Raw genomic sequence first — 15,280 nt, 5'->3', positions numbered from 1 at the left:
CCTTAGTCAAGAATGCTCTTGTCTATGAATAATATTTGTCTGGCTTTTATTACGTTTTCTTTTGAAATTCGTTAGCTTAAACTCAGCAACGAGCCGCTTGCCCAACCGGTTTCTCCCCTTCCCCCACCCCTCTTCACACATCACTTTTTCCTCCTCCCATCCAGGCAGCTGGTAAAACCCTGCAGTGCCGGTAACGCACGCTTCTGGCTGGTCACTCAGCAGTTTAGCCTTACTTGGCTGTGCAAACAGTTCCCCACCCAGCCCTAGTCGCTTCCCGGCCGCTCCACCATTATCTTTCTATTAGAGTGTGCCCGGTAAGGGGTTCCAGATAGCATGTCTAGGGTTTACGGTAGCCTGCCTACCAATAGGAGCCCACAATGAAGAGAAGTCAGGTTCTGCCTCCCGGCAGCGCCACTGTCTCCTTCGCCAAGCTCTGCACCTACTGTACCCGCGAGCGAGCGTGCGAGCCAGGGAGCGAGCGAGCCGGCCCGGGTGGGGGCGCGCAGGGAGGGCGGACCGCAGCCGCGGCGTGCGCGTGCGCACTGGGGTTGTTTTTCACAAAGCTGCTCTTAAAGTGAGCTGGCAGGCTCCAGCCGCCCGTCTTTGTAAGGAGACCACTGAGACGAGCAGTAGTGCGGAGCAGCAGCCTCTCTGCTGCCCTGACTTTTTAAGAAATCTCAATGAACTATTTGTGAAGAATCACTGATCCTGCCTGCAAGGTTTTTGCATGGCAAAGACATTGATCAGTGTTAAGTGAAGATCACATTTTATATGCGATCTTGACTTTTTTTTTGTCTTACATTGTATTTTTATAGATTTTGTTATAATCATGGTGCTGGGAAAGGTGAAGAGTTTGACAATAAGCTTTGACTGTCTTAATGACAGCAATGTCCCTGTGTATTCTAGTGGGGATACTGTCTCAGGAAGGGTGAATTTAGAAGTTACTGGAGAAATCAGAGTAAAATCTCTTAAAATTCATGCAAGAGGACATGCGAAAGTACGCTGGACTGAATCTAGAAACGCCGGCTCCAATACTGCCTATACCCAGAATTACACTGAAGAAGTAGAATATTTCAACCATAAAGACATCCTAATTGGGCACGAAAGAGGTAAGTTTTTATGTAAGTCATTAGACTAATTTTGGGGGGAAAAGTACCTTTTCGGTTTTCTCATTTAATGTGGTTCTTTTAGCATAACAGCAGTTTGATAAAGATTAGCAAAGTTGGAAGATTTTGATTCTCCTTGACGTTCTTCGTGTGTTAAGCTGTAATGCATGCAGGCATCTGCAAAGTGACTGCAAACTGCACTTATTCAACTACCTCTATACCCGGCTTGGTCTGTGCCTCTGCCATACGCACTTGTAATCCATTTGCATCTTACTTAGAAATTCAGCTTAAATCCGGTTCAATAATTTTACTAATATGTTTTCAATTGAATTGCAAAAAGCTGCAGCACAATATTAGATTGTTTTTTCTTTTACTTTACAACCTTAGATCTAAAAACTGATCTTCAGTGAAGAAGTGAAATAACATTTTTAAGAAGGTCAGTGGATGTATTTCATTTCAATATTGACATGCAAAAGACTTTTAAAGACTTGATCATTGTTCTTTGATAAAGGGTTGCCCTGGCTTATTTTGACATATGGTTATCAACACCCCACGTGTTTTTTCCCTATTCTCTCCAATTCCTTCAGAAATTTACACCAAGCATTCTCATTTTAAAGGATAGTATCTGACATTATGGTAGGGATTAGGTCAGTATAGGAAGCCATTCAGGGTCAGTAATTTTCTTTTCCAAGCATCATGTCTAACTTCGGAACGTGCATTCAATGAAACCCATGCCAGTTAGATGGAATTGAAAAGTGTACTGCACGTTGGATTTGATTTTTGGTTATAAGAGGGAGATAAAGGGTTGTCAAAGGGAGAAGGGGTCCTGAGATTTCCAATCTATTGTTTAAATGGTTACATTGTGGAAATATAGGAGACTCTAAGCTTGTTTTTCTAAGTTTCCACCCTTTGTTAGAAGCGGTTCAATCCTGTTTCGGACCAGTTCTGGGGGGTGATGAGGAGGGGCGCTTCTTCTGCTCTCAGCAGATTGGTTACACGCGTCAGGTGGTGGCGATGACTTAATTCCTAGCCCAAGAAGAATATAATGTTAAAACTGGTTATGTAATTTTTGTGCTTCTCTTTTTTAATGCAGCATTTAGTTCAAGTCTTGACGATTTTACAGAAAGGAGAGAGGCATATTTTTACCTTCTTTATTTTATTAAAAATGTATGTCCTGGTAGAGTGCTAAGGCAAGTGAGAAATGAAGGATGCTTACAGCATTAAATACATCATTGTGAAAATTTAAAGGTGAAATCAGTTTAGAATTTTCATAGTTACAAGGTACTTTGCATCCTGTAATAATTTCAAGTTAATCTCACAAGGATAGCACCAATCGATAATGCAAATACCTAATGACAGTTCTAGCATTTGTTAAAAAGTGGACACATGAGTTTGTGTTTGAACCTTTCTGGAAATTGCAGCCTTGTATAAAATGGGTGAGAAGAAACAAAGATTTTTCTTTTAAGGAGTTGAGACTTGCAATGGAAAAAAAAAAAAAGTAGAACAGTGATTTGTAGGGAAAACTTAATTTTACTAATTGCATAATGGTTTCATGGTAAAGAAAACTATCTGCCCCGCACCCCCACGAGATGCCCCCCAACCCATGCAACGCGTGGACATGATCTTAGCCAGGAATAGTTTCAATGACTTAAAACTGGGAGCTCTCAAACTAGCCTGGTAACTGAGACCCGCCCCGGTCTCCCAGTGATAGGCGGAGTCCGGTTTGTTAGCCTGTTGCTAAGGCGATGCCAGGCGCTGATTGGATTGGGCACAAGCGGGTGGGGAGAGTGGGCTCGCGGTGTCTGGGGCGAGGCTTGGAACCGGCGTGCGCCGGTAAAGGTCCCTCCAGAGCAGCCGCCTCCTCTCGTGTTCGCCTTCGTTCTCGGGCTGCTTTTGGCGCCCGCTGCTCAAGTCATACTGTGTCCTGTTGTCCTTTATGGCAGCTTGCTTGGGACACCCCCCACCCCCCGAAAAAAAACGATTAACATTTCAGATGCAGAAGCTCCCACCGGCCTTACAGGTGCCAAATGGGCTTGGCCGCAACTTTAGCTAAAAACCCCGTGAAGAGGGACTTGGGTTAGGAAAAAGAGCAAGACCCCATTTTCCTGGGTGAAATGGGTCTATAAATGCTTGTTTTCTCTTCTTAGCGCAAACAAAGCGTATTTGCACACCTGTTCCGTCCCCAAACAGGCTACCCTAATTTGACCTGGGGGGGATGTCAGTGGCTGTCCAGGAGAGGGGAAAGTATTTCAAACATCGAAATCTGTGTAGGGCCTTAGGGGAATATCTCTTGCCCCTTACCCCTTTGTTCCCCTAAACCGTGGCTCCCTCCCCTTCACCACCCAGTTTTCCCTTGCCTTTACTGTAAAGGTGTCAGGGTGGCCCAAGCCAGATCGAACCGGTCACCGGCTGGGGCGTGTAAAGCGGAAGCGCTGCGGCGCAGTCGCCCCGCCCCCTATCCAGCAGGCTAGGCTGTGCGGGCACGGGCGCGAGCGCCGCGCGACGTATGCCGTATGTATAGCGGAGCGCGCGTGCTGCGGAGGCGCGCGGGCGGGCCGGCTGGGATCTGCTCGCGCCGGTTTAGGCCGGTCCTCTCCTGCTCCGGTCTAGTTCTTGATTGACAGCCAGGCACTTGTTTACCACGGCGCGGCCCGCCGTGGCTCGCCTCAATGAGACTGCTGAGCTGGCACAAAAAGGAAGCAAGAAGGGAAGAAAGACTGAGGAAGGCAAACTTTGGGAGCCTTCACGGAGAACGTATCTAAAAGGCCCCCAACTCCCCAGCTAGTTTTCAGTGCTGAGATCTGTTCAGGGGAATTTACCCAGGGAACAAGGGAAATAATCTGTAGACATAAGCGAGTCCCAGTGATTTCGGATGAAAAATCGATGTGTAGGTGCTTTTCCTCCCATTCCTTTGATATAAGGGAAGCATCACATTTTTGTGTCTATTTAGTACTTTGGTGAAGAAAAGTTAAATAATAGTCCAGTTTTTCCTTGCTCTGGTAGCTAATTATAAAGGTTTCTCCATCCAGAAAATAAAGACATTGCGTAATTGTATTACCTAGTCCAGGCTAAAAGTACTGTTTTAATAATTGAAAACCTCTCCCACATTTTTCAGTAATATATTTCTTCATGCCACTTAAGACATAATGCATTTGACCTAAAGAAATTGATTATAAAATGAAAGGTCATTCCTTATTCTAACAACTGGAAAGTACCTAATTATACTTCATTTTTCAAGGATATTGAACAATTTTGTTTCCTTGTTAGAAGGCATCTTTTTAAGTCCTGTCCTTTGTGATGAAATAAAGTATACTTTGTGTACATGAGATTTAAGCTATTGGTAGGAGTAGGACAACATGAGTGTTGAGTATTGTGATCAGTCTAGATCAATATGGAATTATTTTCAGCTATGAAACCAGCATTAAAATCATTTTTTAAAACTCCAACATTTTTGATACTTTTCTAGTGGTTTGGGAGTTGTGACATGTATATTCCTTTCTGTAATGTCAGTAGTATTCCTTCCAACTGACATACTTTAAAATTTTTACATGAACAGTCTTTTTCATTTTATATATTATAGTCTTAATATTTTAAAAACAGTTGGCAACAAAGGTAACTATGATTGAAACTTGAACCTGTTGTTTAGCATATGCTGTACTTGACAGGGATGCTTTGCAGTTTGGGTCATTTAAAAACAAAAAAAGCCTATAGGGTACAAGTATTTGTTTATTATCCCCCTCTTAACAGGACAGATGAAAGTTAAGGATTTTTATTTTATCCAGAGAAGTGGAGTGAATTAGAACTCAAGATTCCAAAGCTTATGGCCTTAATTATCTTATGGGCATCTTTAAAGTTATACCACCCTGAGTTGTGTTAAACATTTAATTACAAGCTTTCGTTTTTTGTTTTAGATGATGATAATTCCGAAGAAGGCTTCAATACTATACATTCAGGAAGGCATGAATATGCATTCAGCTTCGAGCTTCCACAGACGTAAGTATTTATAAGTAATAGGCATTTTTTATAGACATTCATTGTCAAAAGCAGTCTTAAAATTAAATATTTTTAAATTATTTTTATTTTTAAAAAAACCCTTTTCATTACAAAAACTGGCTAGAGGAAAACAATATATTAAACATAAGAAGCTATTTTTTTAGTATGTGGCAAAATTATAGAAAGCAAGCAGAATTATTAGTATTCTGTACCAACGTTTATGAGGTTTTTAAAACATGAATAGTATTCCATTTAATGTGAGTGAATGGAAGATACCAATCAAATAGTAAACACTTTATAAATATTTGGTTTAGGGCTGGGGATGTAGAGCACTTGCCCAGAGTGGTTTTTGAGACCCTAGGTTCAGTAAGTTTGGAAGGTAAAAATAAAAAGGAATAGCCTAACTTCAGTAGTGATATTTATATACACATTCGTTAGCTTCCATGCAGAGAGCTGTTAAGAAGGTCACATAAGATATTATGGCCTGCACTTGAAATAGCTATCAGAATACTTTAATATAAAGCTTGGAATCTAGTATACCTTAATAACAAATTATTGAGAAAGATTATTGTTTTTTTTTTATTAACACCTTTTAACAGAGCTTAAAACCTGAAAACTGGCACTTGTACTGATTATTCTGGAGGATAAATTTAGATTACATAAGCGTTTATCAAGTGCCAGGTGAACTTAATTATTTTCTTAATTCTAGTATTTGAGTTGTTAAATGTAGCATTCATAAATGTTTTTCAGAATATTATATTTTAATACTCTAATTGTAAACCAGTCATTTAACATAAACTCTAGAAGACCAGCATGAAGTGTAAGATTTAGAAGTACTGTATTTTATTGCTCCATTATATAAGTTAATGTATAGTCTAAAATGTAAGAAAAAAAAATGTGAAATGCATCTACCAGTCAAAGCTAACACTCTATCTTATAAATAATTAAATATTGTGTATTTTTAATAAAACCTGAAAATTGGCAGAGTTCAAAAACAGTTCTTATTTTGATATGAATTTTTTTAAGCCTTAGATAGTAAAGTTAGAAAACAAAGAAGAATTAGAACATATTATATGAAAGCAGTTTTTCAGACTTCTGAGGACTTTATGAAATCTGAAATTTTTGAAACTGTAAGGACTATTCCAGGCATTTTCTTGGACCTTAATGAGTTGCTATAAAAAGAGGTAAAATAATTTCTTGCTAATGAGAAATGGAGTACTATAGGGAATTTGGTCTGAATGTTTAGTGTCTAGAATTGCTCAATAGAAATAGTTAAGCCATTCTTAACTTTATTTTTAAACTCTTGACCTTTGCAAGAATTGTTTATCATATTTTCATAATTTTGCCACTAGCATTAAAAGTAGCCTCTTTTTAGTTTAAAGGGATTGTTATTCTTCTGGCTTTTTAAGGCAGAAATTTCCATGATATTTAGCTATTATCCATTGTTATTTGGAAATAAAAGTTTTTTTCCCCAGTGACTTATCCCTTTGGAAATTTTTTTAAATCATGGATTTTATACCTCATTGGTACATAAACAGTACAATGTATTAACACTTCTATTCTGACCTACTGTATAATTCTTTGAAAGAGGTATAAGATTAATATATTCACTTTATATTCTGCACAGACCACTTGCTACCTCATTCGAAGGCCGACATGGCAGTGTGCGCTATTGGGTGAAAGCCGAATTGCACAGGCCTTGGCTTCTACCAGTAAAATTAAAGAAGGAATTTACAGTCTTTGAGCATATAGATATCAACACTCCTTCATTACTGGTAAGAATTGACTGAATTATTCATTCTTTGTCTTGACATATAAATACTAAATAATAATCACATGAAATACGGAATTTTTATAACTTTAAAATGACTTCATTTTTAAATTTCATACATATGTATATTTTTAAATACAAGAGGATACAAACTTATGAAGAATATGCTCATATTTTTTATACTATAATAACTTAAAGTAAATTTAGAAGTAAGACCAATATGTTGTATGAAATAAATCTGTTCCCTGGATAATTTTTAGTGGAAGAGGAACAGTGATGTCATTAATTATAATATTACATAATTGGAAATATCATAATCTAAAATTTGTACTTATATTGAATTATTCCAATTAGGGATAGTTGTCAAATGATGGGGAATTATCACTTTCTTGAAAAAACTTAATTCCTGCTTAAAATGAGTCTTTTAATGGCATTTTTATGAGATTAATTCAAATTTGACTTCAAAAACTTTGGTTTTTAGCAAATGATAACATCTTTAAAGCAAACAAGAATTATCCTTAAAAATGGGCAGTTTCCCTTTTTTTGCATATGATTTTTACATTCTCAAAGAAAGATGTTAACATTTGGATTATAACCAAGTTCCTTTCTGTGCTGCTTTTCCTTAAGGTAGTTTAAATAAAATTTGGAAAGGGTTTTTTTGTTTGGTTAGATGTTTTAAATTACTGTATATGTAAATAGATGGGCTAAAGCTATGGGATACCATATTAAGCCTTTTGCCCTTTTTTCTTTTAATTTGATAGAAATTTGTTTAAAGACATAAGTTAATGGTATATGCAGAAGGTACATTTGGGTGCATGGAAAAAAAGCAGTAACAAAGTGACACTATTAGTTGTTAAATTCTCCAAGAATTAGGATTGTATTTTCAAATATTTTGTTATTTTGCCATTTCATACATTGATCTTTTTCTCAATTTGTTTCTTACAGTCACCCCAAGCAGGCACAAAAGAAAAGACTCTCTGTTGCTGGTTCTGTACCTCAGGCCCAATATCCTTAAGTGCCAAAATTGAAAGGAAGGGCTATACCCCAGGTATGTATGAGCTTGATCCCCACAGAAAGTGATCTTTTTTCACCTAGCTTTTGTGTATATTATAGTATTGGTGTCAAATAGAAACATCACATCAGTATTCTGTAAAATGACAGAAATTGTACTTACCTAGTTTCTTTTCACAAATTAGAAAGTAGTCCCTTTCATACAGCTACTGTAAATGAGTCAGTCATTTTCATGAATTTTAAGTTACTTGCTTACTCCAAGGACAGTTCTTCATCCATGTAGTTAATTAAACCTTCTAACATTGAGTCTACATTACGTTGTTTTTTTGGTTTTTTTCCTCTTTCTCTAGGTGAATCAATTCAGATATTTGCTGAGATTGAGAATTGCTCTTCCCGAATGGTGGTGCCAAAGGCAGCCATTTACCAAACACAGGCCTTCTATGCCAAAGGGAAAATGAAGGAAGTGAAACAGCTTGTGGCTAATTTGCGTGGGGAATCCTTATCATCTGGAAAGACAGAGACGTGGAATGGCAAGTTGCTGAAAATTCCACCAGTTTCACCCTCTATACTCGATTGTAGTATAATTCGTGTGGAATATTCACTAATGGTATGTCTAGATTTTAAGAGGAGGGCTTTTTTAAAAAGTTGTAAAGTTATGTAGAAATAATTTTATCTTAGATCTAGAATTTGATTTGATTTTTTGTGTGCATGTGTGTGCAGTATTGGGTGTTGAACCCAGAGGCAATCTACCATTGAGCTGTATCCATACCAGCCTTTTTTTTTATTTTTTTATTTTTTAAAACAAGGTCTAACTAAGTTGCTCTGGTTAGCCTCAAACTTGTAATCCCTCTGCCTCAAACAGATAGGGATATAGGCATGCACCACCACTACTGGCCTAGGATTTGGTTTTTATATTTCATACATACAAATACGTAGAAAAACTGAAAAGGGAGAGGGAACCTCAATTAATATTAAAACTGGGTTATTTGTGAAATCACATTTGTTATTCTAAACTTAATATCTCTTTTCAATATTTAGGTATACGTGGATATTCCTGGAGCTATGGATTTATTTCTTAATTTGCCACTTGTCATCGGTACCATTCCTCTGCATCCATTTGGCAGCAGAACCTCAAGTGTAAGCAGTCAGTGTAGCATGAATATGAACTGGCTTGGTTTATCTCTTCCTGAAAGACCTGAAGGTAATAATGCCTATCTAAATTTAACCCATTAGTAGTAGTAGTGTGTAGTAGTAATAGTAGTAAGAACTTTATTTTGCTTTTGATATTATATGATCCTAGATAAATCTTAATCTTTCTTTAAAGAGTAGATGTATGTACCCCTAATGTTAAATTTAAATTGATGTCTCCCTAGCTTTAATTACCAAATAATTATTATTTTGCTTTGACATTCTTTTTTAATACCTACTATTCTGTGTATTTTGACATGCATAAGAACATGCTGTTCGAATTGCGTGTATCTTTTTCCTTCAGCACCACCCAGTTATGCAGAAGTGGTAACAGAGGAACAAAGGCGGAACAATCTTGCACCTATGAGTGCTTGTGATGATTTTGAGAGAGCGCTTCAAGGACCACTGTTTGCATATATCCAGGAGTTTCGGTTCTTGCCTCCACCTCTTTATTCAGAGGTAAGAGCACCAACTTGAGTATGAAATGGGCTGGATTTAGTATTGCAGAGTTTAAAAAATAGGTTTTGATTATCATGATAATCAAAGAACAAATAATTTAGAACAGGAGATTTAAAGTTATTAGGGTTGTTGAATTTACTAAGCTTGACACAGAAGTAATTATGACTATTCACTTTTTATTTGGAAAAATAAGATAATGATCTTAGCGTCATTGAATTCATTTTGTGTTTTGGGGGTAATTTTATATTTCAAGCATCAATAGAAAAAGTGGCATTTTACAAGCATTAATTAAATATGAGAATTTATCTTACTCCTCCTATTCCTACAATTTAATTCTTGTATATTTTGACATTTGTTATAGGGTAAAGTAGTATATTTCAAAATACTTAAACAGAATTCCTACACTGGTATACTATTTTTATCTACCTCATCTTGATGGCAGTTAAGCAGTGAACATGAATAAGCTTTGTGCTTAATGGGAATAAGTTCATAGAATAGTGAGAAAAATAAACTTGGAAACAGATATTATATTAGCAATGTTAGGAATAAACAACTCAGGAGCAGCTTATTGGGCCTTGGGAATTAGGAAGGCTTCTTAGAGAAAAGTTACTGTTAGGCTGTTTCTTGAGGGTGAGTGGTGCCTAAAAGGTGGGAGAGTCCAGTTACACAGGAAGAACAGTGGATAAAGGGAAGGATGTGAGGAACAAATCCAATTTTAGGATTTTTCAAAATGACTGGAAAATGTGCCTATGGTCCACATTTTTAGTACCTCTAAGATTGGTCTAGATATCCAAAACAATGTTGTAAATCACAAGACTTAGCTTGTTCTTTTGGTTACTGGAGTTCACACCATTGTTTTATAATGAAATATTATATAATGTTTTATACTCTTAAATTTAGACATGAATTGTTTTTACTCTTAGTACTCTTTTTTTTTTTTTCCTGAGTGCCTTAATTGAAAGAGTCATTTTCCTTTGGGTGTGATAAGTGATCCTCTTCATTCACTGATAATAGGATATTCAGAATCTGGTCTTCAAACTTTTTAATTGGATGTATTTTTTTCCTATCCTATTATTTTAGTGCATTAGAATTTCTTTAGATGTTAAAAATGTTCTGCCATGTGTTCAGATCGTGGTAATACACTTTCATTCTGACATTTCAGTCTTGCTAGGCAAGTCAGTCATTTGTGGCTTGATTTGAGGATTCCTGGCTATCCGGGGGAACATTTTAGAAGAATGACAATCTAAATATAATTCGCTTGTAACTAATTCTTCATAAAATTCTGCCTCCTTTTTTTAGAATGAACTTAAGATAGCTCATCAAATAACAGTAAATGTTTCCCATTGTTTTCTAGATTGATCCTAATCCCGATCAGACTTCAGATGATAGACCATCCTGCCCCTCTCGTTGAAGGAACACTTGGTTAAATCAAGTTGATGTGGGTTCCGAACTGTATCTCTTCCGGCTGAGGACAGAGAAGTATCTTGGAGACACGTTTTCAGAGGAAGTGGAATTGCTTTTGCCCAGAAAAATGGCATGAAATACATGAAACAACGAGTGATCATGCTTCAGAAGCCTACAGCAACATTCTGGGACTGCTCCAATATGCTTGAAGATCTAAGCTTTTCTTCTTTAAAACTGGCACATACTAAGAGCAGTCATCTTTAGCCTATGGTCATACGTGTCAAGACACCATGTTGTAAAGAGGGATGATTTCCTTCTTTTGATTTGAAAATTTGCACATGCTCAATGCTTACATTGTGCAGTTCAATGTCACTACAGCTTTTTTTTTTTCCATTTAAGCCAGACTCTTGATACTCTTTTAAAACTTGTTGTGGTCTACACAACAAGGAACAAAAGAAAGCTTTGAAAAAACTGTAACATGAAAAAAACGCACTGACATTTTTTTTTTTTATTTAATATAGCCTGGACTTTACCTGCGTATGCACATGCTCAGAATTGTCCTACTAGGCTGACCATGTATCACCTCTTCAGCTTGGATCCTATTGTGGATTTATTTACAAACATCAAATGCCTTCAAGCCAATCCTTTTTGCTGTACGTTTTGCAGCCTACTGTAGTAGATACGCAACAGATATGTGGGGAAAAAGATAAGAGGAGGAAGCTAATAAGAGACCTGTCAAGATTGTAGAACTTCTTGATTTCTTTTGAGAATTTGTTGCCTTTCTACTATTACAGCAAAGCAGCATTTTGTTACTGACTGCCTAAAATCACTTAATCTCAGGTGAACGCATCACTTGCCAAACTGTTGGAATGCTATTTGTGTTTTGTTGCACTGTTGAGTTTTTTTTTGTTGTTGTTGTTTATTTGGTTGGCTTTTTGGAGAGGGAAATTTGGAAACGGGACATACACAAAAGTGATAACCCACCCACATCCCCTTTTTGTCATTACATACAAGAAGAAACTAGCAGAGTTAAGAATGGAGTATAGAAAGGCAGTATGGCAGGCACCAGCAAAGAGTTAAGGGCTATTGCTCTTAAAAATTAGTATTTTTATTATTATTTTTAAAATAATGGAAATTTTCCAGTCACTGGGGAGAGGAGGGAAAAGTACATTTATTTTTATACAGAGTTACTTAATTACCTCCAAAACACATATGTTGGAAATCATTTTTGCCAATGCAAAGTATTTTAATGAGGATATATATATATGTGTGTGTATATATCTCTCACACACACACATATATATACATGATTAGAGTTCAATTTATACATTTGCTATCCTGGTCAAGTTGACAGTATAAAAACCCAAGTTTATTCTAAAAGTGTATAATTTCACAATTAAAAACACTAGAATGTTTGCTGGGATGATTTTTTTTCCATTGTCTAAAAACAATTTGCTAAATATGAAAAATTATTCTGATGAGTATATAGAGCGAAAAGAGCAATCACATCAGTAAATCCTAGGTTTTTTTTAAGTAATTTACAGTTGGATCATAACATATACCAGCATTCATGATAACATTTAAAACCGTAATCTGAGGTACTAAGTGTACTGAATTTTTTTTTAAGAAGGAATTCAGCTGTGATATTTTTAATGAAAATCAGCATCTCATATTGCAACATACGTGTGAAATGGGTATATATATCTTACCATTTAACCCCACAACTAATAAAGTGGCTGAAAATAATAGTAACTCTGGCTTGGTGCTTGGTTAAATACTGTCTTAAAGCTTCATACAAAACAAATAGGCTTTTCCATAAGTGGCCTTTAAGAAAACATGGAAGACAATTCATGTTTGAAATAATGCTGACAGGGTGAAGAAAGCCCAGTGTAAAAATGAATCGCGTTTTAAGTGATTCGGTTAAAGGGTTTGGGCTCCCGTAGCAAACAAATACTAGATAATAAGGAAATGGGGGTGAAATATTTTTTTACTGTTGTTAAATCATTTTGTGAATGTCCCCCTCAAAAGAAGCTAGTGGAATATTTGGCATAAAGGGCATTTGGTGGTTTTCTTTTTGTTTGGGGGGAGGGGGTTGTCAGAAAATCCCTTTTGTTTTCTCTCTTCTTATGTCTAACTGACTAGGGAACAATTGTTGATATGCATAGCATTGGAATACTTATTACCACGTACTCTCACAAGTAACACAAGAAGCAAGAATGACCAATATTGTGATAATTGACACAGGATCACAAGATGTGATAAAATTTTAAGTTTATAAAGCTTTATCAAATAAAGTTTTATTTTTCCCATTAAAGTTTTTGTCTCCCTGTCATTCAGAGGCATTACTTTTTTTTTCTCCTAAATATTGGTCAATTCCTAATTTAAGATGTGAGGTTCACAGTTGTATTCCAGTATTCAAGATAGATTCCTGATTTTTCAATTGGGAAAAGTAAAATCCAAAATGTTAGCAAAACAAAGTGCAATATTAAATGTTTGCTTTATAGATTATATTCTATGGCTGTTTGTAATTCTCTTTTTTCTTTTTTTATTTGGTGCTGAATATGTCCTTGTAGGCTCTGTTTTAAGAAAACTATGTGGGAAATGATTTAATTTTTCCTATTGCTCTTCCTTGTGGAAAATAAAAGTGTTTTTTTTTTCTTTTTTGTATAATTGTTTGGAGATTTATTTTGACTCTTGATCATATTAGTAACACTATACATGCAAACACTATTAATATCAGCTATTCTAAGAATTATTTCTATATCTGAGCTAAAGAAAATTAGAACTGAAAGGAATTTTTATACTAATCATTGTTTTACTTATAACACTATAGAAGCTTTTTATAAAATGTGTAAGATGTATTTACATAGTTTTCATTCTTAAATAAGAACCAAATCTAACCAGGAGATTTTATTTTCAGATATTAATTTTCTCCCACTATGATGCTTGTCAGTCACTGTTTCAAAAGCAATCTGTTGAAAAAAAATCAATTTTTCTAAATTTTTAAAATAGTAATGAATTTCATGGAGATTGCTAACTTGAAGTTTTGGGAAACAGATATTGTCTGAAGTGTTTTACATGCATTCACGAATTATGAAGTTGTTTATGTAACTTGCTGTGGGATTCTCCCAATACTTCCAAATGTATTTTCATAGAAAGTATATTACAAATAGACATTTACACATACATTTTGTATTTATTTATAATCAATTTTTCAGAGGTGCTATCAGCCTTGTTCACTCAACTAAATGATATACACAGGTATTAGTATAATAAGGAATAAAAGTGACAGGAAAAGTGACTACAGGATGAGAAAGGGAAATCTAGGTTCTGCGTTCAGTAACTAGATGGGGCATTGACAAAGATGTACAAGTTGACTTCTTATCTGTAAAATGGAAAGGTAGCTATCCAGGATCTTTTTCTTCCTGAAGGTGTTTGCACATTTTTTTTTTTTTTACACAATACCTTTATTTTATTTATTTTTATGTAGTGCTGAGCATCAAACCCAGTACCTAGAACATGCTAAGTGAGCACTCTACTGCTGAGCCACAACTCCAGCCCCAGTTTGTACATCTTATAGTATTTACTTTTTTAAAATATTAATTTATAAGGAAATAATACTCCACATCATTGTAACATTTGGAAATTCACCACTTAGCTTCTAAGTTAGCATTGCAACATAATGGCATCTGTGAGTTATCTCGTCTTTGTTTTATATTAACTATACTTATCAAACCACTTGTCATAATTTATTAAGTGGCTGAACTTAGTATATTAATGACAACTTATGTTGTAGGAGGAAGAAATTTAGACTAGCTTCAATAAGATAATGTATAAACTAATAATTTCAGGGATGACATATTAAACACATCTGGATCCAGGAATCCATATAGGGCCCTGGGGACATACTCTCGTCTTTCATCTATGTTAAGATTAACTTTTTAGTGTTGACCCCTTATTCATATCCGCTTTTATGTTAAATGACCAGAAAAAGGGACCCCAGTTCTTATAGCCCACAGACAAATACCATCTGGAATCCCTAAAATCCCCAAATTGTGGAGATCCTGATTTGTTGATACCTGTTCATGTTTCATACTATATAGAATGGATTTCACAATTTACTTCTATTTCCAAAAAGAACAGTGGTCAATACTTTCTTCCTATATCCAGTAGTGTTTAAACCAGGAACAACATCCCCTGAAAACTCCTTAGGAAAGCAGAATATCAAGGTCTACCCCAGAATATTGACCAAAATCTCCCTACTCAAATGATTCCAAGAATCATTTTACATACTTCAGGTAGAATTTCATAATCCTTGAGATAGTGGACAATTATAATTTTGAAATTC

At 35.8% G+C, this 15,280-nt stretch overlaps 1 protein-coding gene across 3 annotated transcripts; it reads left to right on the top strand.

Annotated features, from left to right (window-relative positions):
- The first annotated feature begins 577 nt into the window (after positions 1–577).
- On the top strand, positions 578–13,602 carry Arrdc3 (arrestin domain containing 3). 3 transcript variants are annotated; one of them, XR_007350551.1, is made up of 8 exons: positions 578–1,109; positions 5,018–5,099; positions 6,727–6,874; positions 7,816–7,918; positions 8,232–8,488; positions 8,920–9,082; positions 9,336–9,528; positions 10,883–13,602. XR_007350551.1 is itself a non-coding variant. In XM_015483645.2 (8 exons), exons 1-8 carry the CDS (start codon positions 830–832, stop codon positions 10,937–10,939), a joined length of 1,245 nt encoding a protein of 414 aa, XP_015339131.1. In that variant the 5' UTR covers positions 578–829; the 3' UTR covers positions 10,940–13,602. The 3 variants fall into 3 exon arrangements, 2 of the variants coding, with proteins under 2 accessions (XP_015339131.1, XP_048667356.1); XM_015483645.2 differs by having other exon boundaries at positions 9,374–9,528; XM_048811399.1 differs by lacking the exon at positions 6,727–6,874 and having other exon boundaries at positions 919–1,109; positions 9,374–9,528.
- The last annotated feature ends 1,678 nt before the right edge of the window (positions 13,603–15,280 follow it).

The sequence above is a fragment of the Marmota marmota genome, unplaced genomic scaffold, assembly GCF_001458135.2.
Source record: "Marmota marmota marmota unplaced genomic scaffold, marMar, whole genome shotgun sequence".
In the NCBI taxonomy this organism is placed as follows: Eukaryota; Metazoa; Chordata; class Mammalia; order Rodentia; family Sciuridae; genus Marmota; species Marmota marmota.
The sequence above is the reverse complement of the archived record's forward strand: the minus strand, read 5'-3'. Positions and strand labels throughout refer to the sequence as shown.

Coding starts and splice junctions, on each gene's coding strand:
- Arrdc3 (XM_015483645.2), top strand. CDS start 830: ATGGTGCTGGGAAAGGTGAAGAGTTTGACAATAAGCTTTGACTGTCTT. Junction 8,489..8,919: donor GTGTGGAATATTCACTAATG/GTATGTCTAGAT, acceptor TTCAATATTTAG/GTATACGTGGATATTCCTGG. Junction 9,529..10,882: donor CTCCACCTCTTTATTCAGAG/GTAAGAGCACCA, acceptor ATTGTTTTCTAG/ATTGATCCTAATCCCGATCA.